The sequence below is a fragment of the Lepidochelys kempii genome, chromosome 1, assembly GCF_965140285.1.
Source record: "Lepidochelys kempii isolate rLepKem1 chromosome 1, rLepKem1.hap1, whole genome shotgun sequence".
Lineage (NCBI taxonomy): Eukaryota > Metazoa > Chordata > Testudines > Cheloniidae > Lepidochelys > Lepidochelys kempii.
In genome coordinates, this window is record NC_136380.1 from 254,189,595 (window position 1) to 254,208,940 (window position 19,346).

The 19,346-nt window shown below is 40.2% G+C and overlaps 1 protein-coding gene across 2 annotated transcripts in view; it reads left to right on the top strand.

The window, feature by feature from the left end:
* Nucleotides 1-19,346, top strand: part of POLR3B (RNA polymerase III subunit B) — a 122,477-nt gene that overhangs the window by 23,218 nt on the left and 79,913 nt on the right. For both annotated transcript variants that reach the window (XM_073324285.2, XM_073324277.2), the window contains exons 10-12: nt 6,754-6,876; nt 8,483-8,599; nt 11,907-12,041. In XM_073324285.2, coding sequence (XP_073180386.1) covers nt 6,754-6,876; nt 8,483-8,599; nt 11,907-12,041 — 375 coding nt within the window. The remainder of the gene's footprint in view (nt 1-6,753; nt 6,877-8,482; nt 8,600-11,906; nt 12,042-19,346) is intronic.

The window sequence follows — 19,346 nt, forward strand, 5'->3', positions numbered from 1 at the left end:
TGACTCAGTAATGGTGAAAGTAACCATGTATGTTTCATAGAATCCTAGAAATGTAGGGCTGGAAGGGACCTTGAGGAGTTAACTGGTCCATGCCCCTGCTCTGAGGCAGGACCAAGTATACCTAGGCCACCACTGAGAAGTGTTTGTCTAACTTGTTCTTAAAAACCTCTAATGATGGGGCTTCCACAACCTCCCTTGGAAACTATCCCAGTACTCAACTATCTTTATAGTTAGATTAGATATCGGGAAAAACTTTCTAAAACTTCTGTGCTGCAGATTAAGTCAATTGCTTCATGTCCCACCTTCAGTGGACATAGAGAACAATTAACCACTATCCTCTTTAATAGCAGTCTTTAACATATTTGAGGACTTATAAGGTCCTCCCCTCAGTCTTATTTTCTCAAGACTAAATATGCTTGTTTTTTTAACCTTTCCTTATAGGTCAGGTTTTTAAATTTTCTTACCGTTATTGTTGCTCTGTACTGGACTCTCTCCAATTTGTGTAAAACTTTCCTAAATTATGGTGCCCCATACTGGACACAGTACTCCAGCTGAGGCCTCACCATTGCTGAGTAGAGCAGGACAGTTACCTCCCGTGTCTTACATATGACACTCCTATGAAATGTGAAAATGTAAATGATACAACGATGACAAAAATCACTAACACAAATCAAAAATAAATTGCCAGAAGAGGGCAGCACCTGCTCATAACGTAAGAACAGTCCTCTGAGGTGGCTGCTATATGACCATTTTAGTAGGCAACTTTAGAATTTTGGTAATATGTGGGGAAGCGGTTTGATTGGATTTGTTTCTGCAAATGGAAAAGAGCTGATTAATATTTAGATTAAGTCTTGAGAAACAAGTCCGAAGTATCTCTTATCTTTGATTATGCAGATCTCTTCAAAAACTTGAGCAATATTATCTGTTTTAGCAACCAGTGTTAAAGGGGATTAAGAAATGATTGATGAGTAGAAATGCATTGTAAAAGTGTCAGAAGCAATGGGCTTACAATTCCTTTTATTCTAGAAAATCAGATTAATATTTGTGCCTATGCAGGTCTTGATCTTACTCCTTGAGCAGTCAGAAGTTAGTCTGTCTTTATTTACAAAGTTGAACTGTCAGTTTCTTGTCACCCAGTGGTATGTCCAAATATCCAGATACAGAGGTATTCAACTACACTCTGCTGTTAGTCATAGAAAACCTTTTTTTTTTACAATGTGGTAATGACACCTCAATCATATCCTGGCAACGTTCCTCATAATGTATCACTGATTTCCCTCCCGGCCTACTCTTCTTGTAAATCTTACATGAACATTTTCTACACCAATGGGTTGCAGTAGGACAGGTGATCACAGCTGTTCTCTGCAGTGCAGTTAGCAGTGTATTTTGTAAACTAGTTTAGAGATTTCTATTGATATGCCTAAGTAAACAATTATCCGTGTATACTTAATAATCCTGAATGTAGCAACTTCGTTCTCTTACTCAGTGATAGAGCTTTCCATACTTTTGTAATATCCTTTCTATGAAATATTAAATTAAGGTCCTTCTCACCACAGCTGGTGATGATACAAGTGGAAATTAAGGATCCCATGGGACTCTTTATTAAGGGATCTTGGCCAGGGCATCAGCTCTTTTCCCTTCTCTTGTTGAAAACAATTAATTTTGTCCCACGATATGAGAGAGCTATTGCTGAGTACATAATGGCTGTGCTGTTTTCCTACTAGTATTTTATTTGTTACTTTGTAAAATGATTTGGGAGATCCGGGGTATGAATGGCACTATGTAAGCTATATTCTGGTTTATATATCTTTTAAGTATATGGATAGGAGGTAAGAAAATAAAACACTTAGTTTTTGTGTTTCAGAGCAAACTATTTTCCTTTGTAATACTTACTGTTCCTGGCTAACCAGGATGTCTGTTGACTTAGTCACTTGAGCTAGCAACCTCTGATTGTATCAAAACTTTCTAATCAGTTAAGTTCATCTACCAAATATATAAAATATTTAGTTCTTTTGGAGGAGAGTAACATCAATAGTTTTCAGCCTGCAAAGATTTCCTCATTTTCAAGATGCCACTTTATCTATGGTTATAATCTTAGAAAAACTCTTGAGGGACGAGAGAAAAGTATATAGCGGGGTCTCAAACACTAGTTATTTCCTGTGGCCCGCCATAGCTCCCCCCCCCCCCCCGTCCCTCCGCCTCGGCCCCCCTGAGTGCGCCGCATCCCCGCTCCACCGCCTACCTCCTAGCACTTCCTGCTGTTTGGTGGTGCTTAGGAGTGGAGGGGGGAGGAGCGGGGACGGGGCATGCTCAGGGAAGGAGGCGGAGAAGAGGTGGGGCTGGGGCAGGGATTTGGGGAAGGGGTTGGAATAGGGGCAGGGAGGGGGTGGAGTTAGGGCAGGGAAGGGGTTGGAATGGGAGCGGGGCCTCATGGAAGGGGTGGAGTGGGGGCGGGGCCGGAGGCAGAGAGGGACTTTTGTATCTTTGTATGAAAAGGTGTCAGTGATGCGGCCCTCTGGCCAATGTACTAGTCCTCATGTGGCCTTTGTGGTGATTTGAGTTTGAGATCCCTGGTATATAGCATATGGAAACATGTCTCTCGTAACTTTTTTGTTTCCATAGTTGGATTATTTGATTTAACATTATGTAAATATGCCCAACAGTCTTGCTATTACTTAGCAGATCCTTTTCAGCAAGGAGCTAAGTGTGCCATGAAAGTGGTGGAGTATGCATGGGTGTATTTTGTTGTTGAGGATGCTATGTAATGTGCGTTTATTTACACTATCATTCCTCAAAACAGAGAGTTGTGTTGAGAGGTTAGAATGTTGTACTTGTAGTCAGGAGTCCTGGATTTTATGCTCTGCCACTGACCCATTGCATGCTTCGGGCAAGTCATTGAACTATTTTGCCTCAGTTTCCCCAACTGGAAGACCAGTATGCTAATGCCTCACAGCAGTTTGATAAGTATTATTATGCAAACAAATCTTTTATTTAAAATAAGAGACCTGGAACTAGCATGACACATGTCAGCTGAGGCTAGAACTCATGGTATCTTCCAGACTTTCAGGCCAAAAGGTTTTTTGGGCTGCATTGCCTGCATACCATACGGAGCCATTCGGGGAGTTTCGTAGGAGTTGGTGCAATTTGAACATTTTAGCAGCCGGCTGTACTGAGCATGTGGGAATGTTAATTTTCCTAGGGTTTATAATTTGACCAAAGCTTAGCTGGTCGTTTTTTGACAGTGACAGCAATTGTCATCCTCCTTTCCCCATCTTTCACCATCACCAAATGTCAAGTCTTTGCTCCATGAGATGGAGGCAATAGATCACTTACAATGAACGATTGGAAAACCTCTCTTTTCTTTTTTTTTAAACAGAGGGAAAAATAGGTACTTTTGACTAATTTCATTCTTGGCTGCGGCATGTTTGCTGAAACATTCATGAAGATAATACATCTATTTGCAGCCTGAAGCCAACACCTGGCATGGGAAAAAAACAGTAAATATTTGTCAGTTATAAGTAACTGAAGAGTGCTTTATAATGGAAAGTGTTGGGCAACCTTAACTAGAGGTATCACTAATGGCTCCACGTAAAAGATCTGAAAGCAATATGTATACGATGTGTGTAATAACTAAAAACAGCCTTCTAAGAAATTTCCTTAGTTGAGATTTCAAACAAAAAAACACTTGTTTTAGCTTAATAAATTTCACTTGTGTGCTGGTTACACATCAGTTGGCAGATGATCTTGTATGTATTTTTGTTTTTTCCCCTAGAGACTATTATTCTCTATGAGCAGATATAGATCTGGGTGAATGACTTGGGAGTTAAAATAATGGAAGATCATACACTGTCCCAAAACTATTGGTGTAAAGGAACTTTAAAGTCAGATTTTAGGACCCAGATAGTTTTGTAAAACATCTTTACGCTGAAACCTTTCTAATTTCTGCATGTATTGAAGCCTATGAATAGCACACTCTGGGATCTGCAAAGAAAGAATTGAACACGGTTCCCGTTGTCTCATTAAGAAGTGGTTTTAACTTTGCAATAACTTGAAGTTTGTGATATGAAATCTTAAAGAAGCAGATTAATATCTCCCTCACTGTGGGTCTGCTGAATTTATGGATTCCCACATCTCTAATTTCATAGCACTCATCTCTGATCTGTGAAAGCCACAAACTTATTCTACCTGTGATGGGGTCAACCTCTAACTTTCTCTGACATCTTTTAATCCAGTCACCTACCATTCTCTAATTTAACCTAAAAGATTACAGAACTGCATTCTAGGGAACTGCCATGGCAACCGCTAGACATCATCATTAAGATGTGGGCGGGGGGAGGAAGAGCTGGGCTTCCCAGGGCTGGGGCCAGCCTCCAGAAGCAGAGGTGCACTCTTACACACATGCTTCTTTAGGCAGCAGCAACTTCCACAGTCCCTGGACACCAGTGGGGTTGGCTGACTGCATTCTACAGTATGAACTCTAGACATTCTTCACACTCTGTGTGTTTGTTTGCTTCAATCCAGCTTTCTACTAAACTCCAAGTCCTATTGGTCCCAACCTCACTCTCTCAGCCTGGCACTCTCCTCAACAACCTGCCTTCCTTTCCTTCCTCCTCCTTACTTCTCTGCCCATATTAAAATATCCCTTCCTGAGATTTCCCTTTCCCCACCTCTGTCCCATAATATAAGCCCCTGTGGCACTTCATCCAAAAAGAACTAAGACGACCTATGTAAATCTATTCCCTGACCACTTTGCTTTTATATTTCTTTCCCCTAGCCTTTCTTTTTAGACCATGGACACCATTCCAATAGGTCTGTACATTCTGAGTGTTACTATAATATGAATAATAGTAATGAGATGTCTTGGGGCTTCTGGATCCCAGCTGTGTTACAAGCTAACCGCCCTGATTCTGCAGTGCATTGTGCATGGGCAGATGCAGCATTAGGGCCCAAAGTACTAAAAAAAGAGTATTAAGGTAGACCTGAATGATCAAGCTGCTCAACACACCAAATAAAAATACAAACAAATGTTTCGTTTGCATGTCCTATCAGTATTGCGTTCATATTGGCTTATATGCATAGCTAAACTCGTTATACTGTGCAACACCATGTATAGTATGAACTAACAAGTCATGACATTTTGATACTGATTTAATGAAACTATTCCAACAGCAGTCAACCTCAATTTTGTTAGCCCAGTTAGCAGGAAATTCACAGTTCACTTTTTTCATTAAGACATTCTGTCTACCTTGCTTTACAAGTGTTTGAACAATTTTAATCACATTTTAAATCTTTCTCAATTAAGCAACCAGCAACAATTTAAATTGCAAGATGCATAAATATTCATCAAGAACCTGTTCTGCCATCTTTTATGTAGAAGCCTTTATCCATGATGTGCAAAAGTATGATTATTTTACCTACTCTTTATATTTAATGATTAAAGACTTGGATGAAGATCTTAATTGGGAATCTATAGAGGCCTGGATAGATTTACTTGTAGATTGTTATAATAGTATCCTGGTGGTACTGCAGAAGTGTGATGTGTGCTCTACACCAAACCTACAATATACACTGAAACTGGAGCATTCTTACACCATTACAAATGTGTTGCTTTGAGACCTCATCAAGACACATGGGTGGGTTATTTTTATTAATTTTTTTTTTTTACTTTAAGGATTTCTACCATTCGTACCTTTAAAAACAGTATCAAACACCTGATAAAGGGGCTGACAAATGTATTGCAGAAGGCAAGGCATTAGTTGGATGTTAAAAGCAAAATAACACCCAGCAAAGACTATTTGAAGGAAGGTACTCATGTATTTTAAAGAAAATATGACTCTTTGGTATATTCTCAATTTTTATTGAGAATTGGTGCATAGGGTATACCTCGTAGGCCATTATTTACAATGATCTTTGTTGTGCACAGCTTAAGGAAGAATATGAATGCAAAATGTAACTTTACTCCCGACTTCTGAGAAGCATGTTATTACTCCGCCAAAAGAGGTTTAGTGAGATTATTCCCAGTTTCTTGATATGGCAGAATTCCAGACAAATGTGTGAAGGGAAAAGCTTTAGCACCATCTGGAATCCACAAAGGCCTGCACTGCTGGCTGCCACCTTGAAACACTTATTTATAGAGAGATTTTTCTAAACCTGTTAAGCGCTTTCTTAGTTTATTAAGCTTTTTCCACAGTATAAAGTATAACAAGGTGTCTAAGGATCAGTGAAAGAATAGATAGAATGGCTTTCAAGTGGGATTCTGTAGTGAAGTCATCTTCTAAATGCAAATAGGTGCAAAGATGGTACATTGCAAAAGTTACTCAAATAGAATATGCTGTAACATTAAGTTTGCAGAACTGTTTGGAGTAGGGGACTTATGTGTGATCTCTTAGATAATTTCACCCTCCCTTATTGTAGCTCTTGAATAGGCTTTCTCTGATCGTTTGGAAGGCTCCTGTTAGTTTTTATTTTTATTAAGAAATTATATTAAATGTATACTTCTGCAAATAAGGAACAGCTCACACACAAGCGAAAGGCACTCTAGAGCATTTGCTTTCCTGCTGCTTATCAAGATTACCATTTCAGGTTCTTCCATAGCTTGAGTATGGGCTGCCAATGCCAGATGGCACGGTTTCTGAGAGAAGAAGTAGCTTTTGCTCCAAAGTAATACTGACAAACAATACCAAATTAGCATAAGCAAATGTCAGTGAGTTAACATAAAGCCAGCACTATTTCTGTCTTTTCTTCCTTTCCTAGGCCATGGGTGTTGAGAGTGACCAAGAGATTGTGCAGATGATTGGTACAGAAGAGCACGTGATGGCTGCATTTGCTCCCAGTTTGGAAGAATGCCAGAAAGCTCAGATTTTTACACAGATGCAGGTGTGTCTTTTCATATGGCCATAGGCTATAAAATCTAAAGATGATGACTATTTATTTATTTTGCCATTGGTACGTGGGTTGTTGACACAACAGTTTCACGGTTTTTTGTTATTTTTGTTTACTTTTGGCTTGGGGCCATACATGTCGCAAGAAAATTTCTGCTCTAATTGTCTGAGGAGAGGAGAAAAAATGAAGCCAAGACACATCTATTTGTACTCAGACATGAAGTAGCCCATGTTTAGTGTATGTGGTGGGTAGTGAAGTCTATAATCTGAGTGAGCTGGATTTTTGTTGAGGGCCTCAAATTTTTTTTAGAGTTGGTCACGCCACAGACAGGAACCTTCCACATGTGTGAGAGTGCTTTCATTGTGCATGAACTCTACCGAAATTCTAATCTTTTGCATAAAAGCCAGTAATAATAGCCACCAGTGAAGGATGGGTCATAATTCTCTTCAGTCTGAACGCCTTAATTAGCTGGAATAGAGGCCATACTGCTGTATCTGTTTTTTCATGTACTTACTGATCTGTTAAAACCAAGCTGCAAAAACTTAGTTTATCTCTGGTATTTCATTATAAAAATGATCTAACCTTTTCATAATTAATCTTGAGTTTATTAAACTGGATCTCTTGTTTTCTATTTTTCATCCTTTTGGATTTGTCACAGTTAGGATCGGCATAGAAGCCCTTTTAAGTAAGAGCGTGAAATAATAAAACGGTACAAGGGGAGATTGCAGGGGGAACGTAGAGACATGAGCAAAACAAAACCCTATTAAGAAAACATTCCATGCAGGAAGTACCAAATAGAATAAAGATAAATTGAGTAGAGAGGCGATGAAATCTGGGGAAGAAGGTGAAGGACAGCATAGGAAGGATGGTCTAATGGATAGTGCACTGGTCAGGGTTTGAGACCTGGGTTCAATTCCTGGCTTTGCCCGTGACTCCTTGTGTGATCTTGAGTAAATCACTCAATCTGCCCTGTGCCCAAGTTCTGTAAAAATGGGGGTGATAGCTCCCTTCTTACAGGGGCAGTGTGAGGATAAAATCCATGAATGGATTAGCAGGTGTGTTTCTACTATGGTAATAAGAGCCATATATACATAAATAGATGTGGTTACTACAGGAAAGGAAATAAATCTTACTTGTAATTTTCTCTGGATACATGCAATTACTATGTTAACCTGGATGAAACTGTCAGACTAGACAAGAAGGAGTTGGAGATGAAAAGTGAATTGGGAGGAATTCATGTCTTTGGCACGTGGAGCCATGCTTCTCACGTCCCCATGATGGTTTATTTTCCCTATATTGTGGCACTTATACCCTTTCACCATTCCCTATTCATCCACAGATGTTACCTATGTATAATATTGAAATGTACAGTATGTTATTTATTTGTCAGTTATGTATATTAAGTTGATCACCTACGAAGCTTTCTGTGATGCTCATGAATGAAAGGTATTTAAAAATATGTGGTGGTTTTCACTTCTGTGACTTGACTTTGTAGCTATGCCACTGACAACTAACTAAACTGCAATGATTGTGAAAAATGTGTACACATGTATAGATGACATTCTTAGTACTAAACACATCATTGGTACTTGCTTGACAGGCATTAAAGTACATAGGAAACAAGGTACGAAGGCAGAGGATGTGGGGAGGCCCAAAGAAAACGAAGATGGAGGAAGCACGAGAGCTGCTAGCATCAACCATCCTGACACATGTTCCTGTATGTAGTGTTTCCCTTAACTTGAAAAAATGTTATTTTGGGGGGTGAAACACAAGTTTTCCACTAGTATGAATCCTATTAGAGAGTAAGACTTTTAATGCAATGGCTGAGATTTTTAAGTAACATGTTGCACTTTCCCATTCAAAAGAGAGCCTGCTGAAATTGTTTTAGAACTTGACTGAGTTCTGAATGAATCTCATAGTAGTAGACCAGTAAAACCTTAAAAAGAACAGTGAAGTGCCCGGGAGACCAAAGAGACTTTCAGAGCCCACTAAGTAGTGCTCTTCTGTTTACGACATACTCATTTAATGACTTGCCCTCTGAAGCTTGCAGACGCTCTAGGAGAGAGACTGCTATATACAACTCTAACCTGATCTGCAACAGATCCTGCTTGTATAACAGAAGGATCTCAATCTATTTAAACAATGATTTTTTTATTTTTTTTTTATTTTTTTTTACTGTTTGCTTTCCAATACAGTGTGCAAACTAATACGCAGGTGGAATGATGAAAAGTGAAGAAGGGAAATTGTCTGAACATTGGGAGGAATGCTCACCAAGAATGCAATTTTCAAGTTTTGTAAAAATATGTGTAATTATGTTAGAGAAGACCCCAAGGCCCCAGTTAGGATTAGAACTCTGATAGGCTGGGCAAATAGAAATTGACACAATCCTTGTCTCAAAGAGTTTGCAATGGAAGAACATGAGCAACATACAAAGAGTAGGGGGAGCGAGACTATCAAATTCCAATTTTTATACACAATGTAATGTTTTTAAATTAGTTTTTGTAATTATATAAATATCTACTTTTCCTAGTTGCCCTTGTAGGTGTCATGGCCGAAGTGGGTATTGAGAAGGGATTCAAAGGAGGAGTACTTACATGTATTTGTGATAATGCCCTCTGCAATGTCTCTGGAGATCCACTTTCAATAGTATAGACTAGAAAATGTTAGTATTTGACTTTCCTGTTTCATATAAGACATAATGAAGGTATTGCAAAAACAAAAGTGGAAAAATTCAAGCTAATGTAATACCGACAGACTCTGTGGCTCTTAGCTAAGGCGGTAGAGAAAACTCATTAATATCTCTCGCCCGCCCGCCACTAGATGGAACAGAACACTATACCCAGGAGGTGTGTGGGTTACATACTTCCCCTAGCTGAGGAAGCCCGTCCCGAGTTTCAGGAACTTCCCAGTTGAAATCCCAGAGCCCCCACTTGTAACGCCAACAGACCCCAGTCGTCAGCGGGCGGGATCGAACCTGGGACCTTTGGAGCTTAGTGCATGAGCTAAAAGACATATGCCTGTCTCTCTAAGTGGTCTCAGTGCCACTAGATGGGACAGAACACCACACCCAGGAGGTATGTGGGTTACACTAAAAAACCCAGAATAAATCTTTAGAGGTTTGTCTGAAAAGAACTGCTAGAAAAACCTAATGTTGAACTGGTTGGTTTGTGTGTTGTTTTAATTACTTTTTCTGTGGACTCCCTAGCACTGGGTTTTCCATCTGGAGGTCCTGCTTCCTTAAGCTGCAGCCCTAGATGCCAGTTCAAGGGCCACTTTCATGAGTGTGGTATAATTACTGAGATAAACAGAAGGAAAGAAGTCTGCATTTTGAGACCTTAGTCACCATGTTCCCACATTCTAGGCTTCTCAACAGAAAAGTGGATGTATACTCTCCTCATAGCAGCCAACCTTATAGTCCATCACCATAATTAGCACTCATTGCAATCGGGAGCAAAGTCAAGAATGTAGAACACACGGACCTCTTATCCCTAGAGGTAGAATTCCTAGCAAGTATTAAAGTACAAGAGGAGAGGTTTGAGTTATCTATGTGCACTGTAGCTCCTCTGTGGGGAAAGTGTTATTAGCCTGGTATTATTTGAGTACAAAAATTCACTTTTAAGATAAATAAATTCACAATATATTTCTAAAGGGGAGGAAACTCACTAGCGAAATAGGTGTTTGAAGAAATCATATCCTTTTCCGTTATGTAAAAGATAAAACTGTGTCTCCGTAGCTTTCTCTTTCCTCTCACTTCAGCAAAGGTTGAGTAAGTATAGTGGAGGAGATAAACAGTCTTCCAGCAAACATGTCTTGATTTTGCAGGGATTTTTTTTCGAAGCACGCTCTGTGCCAGAGCCTAAACTTTATTAATATAGTGTGATGAGGTGAACTGTATTGTGAATCAGTAGTTGCTGAATTAGAATTTGTCTATTTGAATGTGCATATTCAAACGTAACAATTTTTTTTTCAAGTGAAGTGGTGTTTGCGAGAAAGGTCTCCTCTGTAGAGAAAAACAAGTGACCAAGGAACGTGAAAGCCCTTCCTATATTAGAACAGTTATGAGGAATGGGGGCTGCTAAACACACTATTTTATTGCTAGTCGTCTTTTAAAAAAATGGCACAGGAACATTCAAACGTACGTTTCTTCTGGGAATCTATTGATGTCGGCTAGTATAATAGCTAGATTCTGTGGCTGTTGGATTGAGAGAGATAGTTTAGAAAACCTCAAACCTTACAAGTGGGGGATCAAGGAGCAACATTCTCAAATTGTGAATGGAGCTCCATCCAGCCTTCCACACAGGAAAGTTGTTATGCAGGAACCTCAAAGGAGAGTTTATCCAAATTGTGGGGGTAGGGAATATGTGATTTTTGGAAGATAAAGTCTCGCTGTCTATTCTAAGGGTGTAAATGCAGATTTGGTATTACCTCCCACACTATAACTTTCAAGCTGAATCTAAATGGAAATGTGAAGTCTTGAAGGCTATTCCTTGATGCAATTGAAAATCTCTGTTTGGGAAACAGATCTGAAACAGAGTGGAAAATAATGATTCCTAACTCAGGATTGAGTTTACTGGTGGGATATGGGACAGAAACTTGTTTTATGAGCCACACTCTGTGTGAGAGTGTGTGTGTGTGGCAGGCAACGTGTCTTAATTTCCAGTGTAGTTGAAATAAGTTTCATTAGTGATAGTTGCTTATGTTTACAAAATGCCACAGTATTGAATTATTCCATTTCCTGCAAACTTTTTTCTTCATAGCTAGACAATGTCCGATATCAATTCAAAGGATTGCCATAACATATTTGACATACATACTTATTCCAATCTACTTCATTTTAAGTTCTCTTTCAATGTTCCTAACACATTTAAGATTTCTCTTGGTGGCTTTCATAATGTAAAACAAGCCCCATTCTACAGTCCTCACTCAGGCTCAACTCCCCACTGATTTAAGTGGGGATCTTTGAGTCAAAACTGCATGTTTGATCCTGTGATATCAACATTTTTCTCAAACCTTTTCGATTACAGGTAAAAGAGTTTCATTTCCGTGCCAAGTGCATCTACACAGCAGTGATGGTCCGCAGGGTAATTCTGGCCCAAGGAGAAAACAAAGTAGATGACAGAGACTATTATGGAAACAAGCGATTGGAATTGGCTGGACAGGTGGGTCCCCACTCTGGGGCTGTGTGATTTTTGTTTGTGTTTTCTTTTTACTTAAAAAAAAGATGTAGATGTGGGGGAACCTGTTGAGTTTGATTTCCTCCTCCTTGACTTTTCTAAAGTTTAAACATGTGCTTAAGTATAGATATGCTTTCCCTAAATTGGGTCTTAAACAATAGAAAACATTTGAAGTAAGATTCTCACCCTCACTCTGCCCCTTTACACCTGGGAATAGGGTTGGAGCAGTGTAAGGGGGCCCTAATAGCCCCAGGTCTGGCTGTAGGAGAACTCTCTTGGTACACATACTGCAGAAGACCCCTGTAAGGGCTGTCTTCTGAGGATCCCCTGGCAAGCTGTGGTGTAGGGGTTGGGACCGGAGGCAGGAGAGCACATCAGGGATGTGCTGCAGGCCTGCAGAGATTTGGGGCAGTACTGCAGCTCTTAGAACTGCCCCAGCAGGTTGCCGTAACTTAGACCAGCCCCTTGGGTTGTCTGAGTTATGCCGGGGGTTTCTCCATCCCCAGGAGCAGCTCAGATTGGGAAGGTGCAAAGATGGCTTAAAGCAACCTTAGCTCCCCTCCCTCTGGGCTGCAAACTCTGTGCTGCATGTCCTTGCATGCTCCTGATAAAAGGGGTGTGTTGTCTATATGTCTGTCAGTTTAGGGCACTGATCACTTTAGTTACCAAGGCCCTAGTATAACTTACATTATTTTACATTTTATTATTTAGTTATGATGAGGAAGTAATTTAGATTGAGGTTGGACTTCATTGCTTGACTCAGTACAAATTAAAACTGTGTATTCAGATATATAATAGCATTTAAGGATTGCACGTGTTTTTATGTTGTACTACCTCTGTATCTTCTTAGACCATACATGAAGAATTTAGACTGATGTACATAATGAGGCAAACTGGAAAAATTGTGTCACACACACACACGGCATCCACTTATGGATTTGTGGTTTTAGGCACACAGCAGTGCCCTGTGCTCTTTATGCCGACCCAGAACATGACACTCAGACCTCAAAAATTCAAAGTTACCATTATCCCCACCCACCCTCACCCCTTACAAGTGCTTTAGAGTAAAAACACAAACAACAAATGTGAGATAACCAGGAAATGCAGAGTTAAGATCTGCCAGAAAAAGAGAAACAACATTTCTGAAGCACACTCAGCTATTATGGCAGTTCAAGAAGTTATCTCATGGTATCTTTCCACAGTGACATCCTGGGAGAATGCACTGAAGTTAAGATGCTTTAAAATAGAAAAACTTCGTCTCCAAAATACATATGAATGTAATCTCTGCTCCTTGAAGTCTTTAAACCACGATTTGAGGACTTCAAGAGCTCAGACATAGGTGAGAGGCTTTTCGCAGGAGTGGGTGGGTGAGATTCTGTGGCCTGCGTTGTGCAGGAGGTCAGATTAGATGATCATAATGGTCCCTTCTGACCTTAGTATCTATGAATCTGAGACAGTTTTCACACAACTTCTCTTAAGTTATCAGAGCTCAAATAAAACAACAAAAAGTTTTAACTAGTGTAAAAAATGTCCCTTTTTCAAACACCTAACAAAACTTTGCCTAACTTTCCTCCCTAACAGAATTCTTGCTGATTTTACACAAGCATGAAACAACTTCAGCCTAAAGCTAATTTTTCCCCCTGGAATATTATAATTGACCAAACGTTTTAAGATTATAATTAAAGCACCACTGCAGCCTGAACTTGTAACATTATTGCTATAGTTCTGTAGTATTGTAACCAGTAAAAGTAATCATTAATTTGCCACTATAGCCATCCTACTTAAATAAATTGAAGGTTGATTGTTTGCCTTGGTGTAATCAAATCACAGAAAACATAAATGCAACCTTTCTGCAATCTGAAACAAAAGCATTCTGGTTGCAAATGTTAAAACTGCCATAGTTGGTTAAAGTGGTGGTGTAGCCATGCTGGTCCCAGGATATTAGAGAAACAAGGTGGGTGAAGTAGTATCTTTCACTGGACCAACAGAAGCTGGTCCAATAAAAGATATTACCTCTCCCACCTTGTCTCTCTAAAAGTTGGTTAAATTAAATGGGAAGTGTTTTTTTTAATTGTAGAAGATCATTACAACAAAGGCAATGTATAGTAGTTTATTTCATCATGGATAGTTGTGCAGTGATTGCGTATATTTGTACCATTTGATTTAATGGTTCTAGTTCCCTTGGGATTTCCTAAATGATCCTTGGAAGCTGAGCATTTGACTCCCCTTTCCTCTTTCCCCCACCCCAACACATGTTAACAGCATAAACTTGATTTACCTGTACTTGGGGACTAAAACAATTAAAATAAAGCATAGGATGAGATTTCACTTTTTCTTTAAGTATGTTTTTAAATGTTTACAATTAGCAGAAGTTTGTGTAACTAAACGGGCTGAGATTTTTAAAATGCTAAATTTGTGTTTCTGGAATAAAAATCCTGTTGCTTAAAGATTTGAATTAAAAAAGAGCATTCCCGTGTGAAGAGGAAAACATAGCGGTCTAAACAATGTAAAGACATAAAAGGCATTGTGTTTATAAAAATGTGTGAAAACAATAGCTACTAATTTCACACCCCATGGGACAAGGGAGTATGAAATGTGCTTTAGCTTTAGATAACAGAGTTGTATCCACTAGCCAAGCTGGTTTACAGAGCTTTCTCTTCGTCTTTCTGCCACTAGAGGCTTGGTAGGCCAGGTGCCAGCAGAGGTGTTAGCAAAACCTACTGATTTCAGGCTTAATCTTTTCACCTACCTTTTCTCTTTCCTTAATGTGTTCATTATTTGCTGAGCATTACTCTGTTCTTTGTCCTCAGTTTTTTTTGTTTCTAATGCAGCTAGCTTTGTATGGGTGAGATATGGAACAGCACCAAAATCCGGCACCCTGGAAAGCAAGGGATTTCTACCCTGTGACAAAAGAATACCGCCTTGACTTCAGAGATTGCCTAATCCCAGCTGTTCTGATAATATAATTAAGGCTGCCTAATGTCTTTAATTTTGCAACCAGTTTGTGTGAAAAGGAGAATTTGGCATTCTAAAGGCTTAAACACTAAATAACAATCTCAAGGCGCCTAATTAGAATTCTCTGACATTAAGCTAATTGGTGAAACTGTATTTCAGCAGCTTAACTTCTTTATTAATTTTTTTTCTTAGGATTTTCAATCAATTGATGAGCTGTCAGTATTTTTTTCTTAAATATAATTTGCTCTTTAGTGCTCCTGTCTTAAGCTGGCTAAAAGGCCTTGGACTAGCTCTGAAATGTATTGAATATTATCACTGGCATTCCATCCCTTTTCTTTTAATCACTTACTCTTGACCTAAATAATGTGGTTTATTGTGAGACTTTGTTTTGCAGATATTCACTGCTCTTACAGAGAGGCTGTGAAAGTACAAAAATTAGCAAAGTGTGTAAGACTTTCAGGCTGGAAAATGTAAAGTCGGTGTACTTAGGATATAACTTTTTACCTCAAAGAAAAAGAGATTTGATTTGTGTTCATATTCACTACAGTTCCTGGCACTGGAAGATTTTAGTGGAATTGTAGTGTTTATTTTTAAATCAGCAGGTTCAGTGCAGAAAATATTTTTCTAGTTGGCTAATTAAAACATTCTGTTTTTACTGGACATTCGTTTTAAGGTATGATCAAAAGCGAATTTACATCAATGGAAATACTCTTGACTTCAGTGGACGCTGGCTCAAGCCCCTTGATCATTAGAATTGTCAGGGGGACAAACTGCAAAACTGTTTCCCTCTCACTCACGCTTCATTCTCAGTAAAGGGGTATAACTTTGAAGACTCCAGTTAAGTTTTCCTCCCTAAGAGTGTATGGTCTGTATGACTTTTAAAATTAAGTAGAATGATTTTGAGCCAAAAAGGAACTGTTGTTATGGAAGGACCAGCTGTGGCTCCATAGTCAAGGTGTGAGTTTTGCACTAAAGCCTGGTCTACACCGGGGTTTAGGTCAATGTGCCTATGGCGCTCAAGGGTATGAAAAACTCCGACCCCGGAGAGCTGTAACTATGCAAACCTTAAACCCCTGGTGTAGATGCAGCTTCGTCAATGGAAGAATATTTCCATTCACCTAGCTACCGCAGCTCAGGGAGGCAGAGTTACTACAGTGACAGAAACTCACGATAGTAACAGAAGGAGTTTATCTGTGGCATGCCATGGGGTTACAAGAGCATAGCTGTGGTGCCATTGCCAAGCTGCTGTAGCCCCCACAGTGTGTGGACAAGCCCTTAAAGCAGAGATTCAAACTTTTTCTTATGTATTTAAAAAAATATATAGTGTATCCTTCCCAAAATGATAGCACTTATTCTTTTGGATATAGAATGAATTTTGTGGGAAATTGTAAGTAAATCTGTTAATTAGTTAAAATAAATAAAAAGTGAGCCCTTTAAGAAATTTTGCACCCAGTGTCAAAATGGGTTTTTTTGGTCCCAGTTCTCGTAACAGAATAACGCAGAGGCTTCATACAGCCTCTGTAGTGATACTGTGTGGAAGTGGAGAGGGGAAGAGGAAGGAAAAAAACCTAATGACTTTAAAAATTAAACTGTTCTGGAACCACAAACACTAAAATGTCCTTATCTAGGTTATTGCCTGATTTCCCCGCAGAGTTAAGGTTGTTTAGAAGCCTCCAGAGGGGTTTAAGAGATATTTATCCAGCAGACCACTTTGTCAAGAGTTTAGTATGGTTTTACTTTTTTTTTTAATATATATATCCTCTGCTGTTGATAGGATAACATCTAGCTGCCTTCTGTAAATTACCAAGCTAATTGCACCTCTGGCCTGTCCTGGTCTCTTTGAATGCATCCCTTCTGCCCCTGCCCACCTCCCCCACCCCTGATCTCAGGCCTTGAGCTGTCTGCTTTCTCGAGGTAGAATCACAGGATTCTCACACTGTCAGATGGTGTTGGGCTATAGTCCCCTGGTGCTAACCGTGATTACCTCAGCAGGTCCAATTTAGATTCAGTACCTGCAATTTTCTTCTTTCCGGGAGCTATGACCAGTGGTGTCCAGTGACCAGACAGCCATCTTAAAACAAGGTATTGTCTGTTTAGAACCAAAGCATTTCAGAGAAAAAAGATCTTAAAACGATAAACATGCTATATGCATCTCTAGCCTACCAGAAGTCTCTTCCCCTTCCACAAGGGGAAACTGGTAGGTCTAAACTTGTTACAGACATCCCAAGACCTTTAGGGTCTGGATGGCAGTTTGTTCCCTAATCTCATAACCCAGTTCAGCATCTTTGCTTCAGGAAGTGTCTCTCTAAATCCTGCTCAGGTTTTTAATTGCCACCCACCTTGTCCCTACAGGGACCAAGTCATTTTTACCTGTTTATAGCCCTTTGATCTGTTAACTCCCAGCACTGGCAGAACAAGTCTTGCAACTTCATTGGATATAGGAGGTAGGATCCTTTAACTAAGAGCTTTCCTGTTGTCTTTCAAGTGTGTGCTGGGATGTTTTAATCTGGGAGCTACTGTCTTCTTCCTGGTGTCAGCCCTCATGCAGTTAAAGCAATATAAGTATATAATAAACATTCCACTAAACCAGTGGTTCTCAAACGGTGGGTCAGGACCCCATTTTAATGGGGTCACCAGGGCTGGCTTAGACTTGCTGGGGCTGAAGTTGAAACCCAAGCCCCACCACCCGGGGCTAAAGCTGAAGCCTGACAGGTTCAGCCCGGGGCATCAAGACTCATGTTACAGGCCCCATGCCTGGAACTGAAGCCCTTGGGCTTCAGCTTTGGTCCACCCCGCCCAGGTCCGTGGGGCTTGGGCTTTGGCCTGCCCACCCCAGGGGTGGGGCTCGGGCGTGCTTGGGCATTTGTCTCTCTCCTGGGGTCGTGTAGTAATTTTTGCTGTCAGAAGGGGTCGCGGTGCAATGAAGTTTGAGAACCCCCACGCTAAACCAATGTAGTGCCACTCTCTGTCTCAATAGCTAGGTCATATGTCATAATTTTATGAATGCTGCACAGCTGCTCCATGTTGGCCATGCCCTGTCTACTGGCTTTGTCTTCATACAAGTCATGTTGATTTACGGATGACCCATAATGAATGAAGTGTGAGGGAAGGTGGCTAAAGCACTCTTGGCAAGAATCTCACGATGACTCTGTTTTTTTTTTTTTTAAAACCTGTGATATGGTGGCTGTGCAGGATACACAAATTTTGGTCTCGGCCCTAGCATCCACAAAATCTCAGTCAGCAAATTTGCTTGCAGTCGTCACCAGTTTAGTTAATCCAAGCTGCCTTTGCTCAGGTGGAATAATGCCCCTTCCATTGTGAGGAAATTTTTATTACTTTTATGCATCAGATGGATCTGAGCTGAGTTGTTTGCTTCTCTGGATGCAGGATAAGATGTGGAGTGAACAAAAACAGTCTTCTCTGATTTGAGTTTAGGCCAGAAATGTTTGCTGAGATATTGGGGGTGTTGGGGTCCTTTTTGTATCCCTCTCTAAAGCTCATCAGAAAACACTTTTTGTTTTCTGTGGGAAATTTTGACTTTTCATTGAAAAACCGAATGTTTTCCCAGCCGAAAGACACATCTCATACAAAATTTCATTTAGTGAAAGACCCAATTTTGCATCAAAACAGTTTTGACAAATAACTGTCAGCAGCCCTGTCCGTATCCCTTTCTGGCTGGGGAAGGCAATGGCGAAGAACTGACTCTACTGCTGGTAGGTTCGGCGCTTCCCTCGGGGAGTACACATTGCCAGCCTCTCTAAATGTATAAATAAATAAGTAGTACTCAGGGTTGCTTGAACAAGCTGCAAGTGATGATGGCCCGTCTCAGGGTGCCGCTAGGAGGGCCTGATAGGGCCATATGGTAACAAAGGCATGTTGTTGGTAAGAGGGTATCATGTCATAAACAAGAGTAGTGCCTATACAAATTGCATTACTGGGAAAAGTTAACACGCCTTTCCATGGATAAGAATTTTCAGCCACACCCTTTCCAGACTATGTCTGACCCTCTGTAAGCAAGTACACAGAAAAGAGATACAAATCCCAGCAAGACCCCTGTTTTTCTCAGGACTGCAGATGAAGTAGTTTGGATGATTTCAGAAGGTAATATCATAAGCATTCCTCCACTGCAGAGAACACACTTGCCGGGTCTACAGGGCAAGACATAGAGATGTTTCTTTAGCCTATGGTGTTCAGAATTTATCTCCCTAGGCGTAAGTCTGCACTGCAGTAAAAAACCCATGGCACCGAGTCTCAAAGCCCAGGTCAGCTGACTTGGACTCACAGACCTCTGGCTATAGGGCTGTAAAACTACAGTGTAGATGCTCGTGCTGGAAC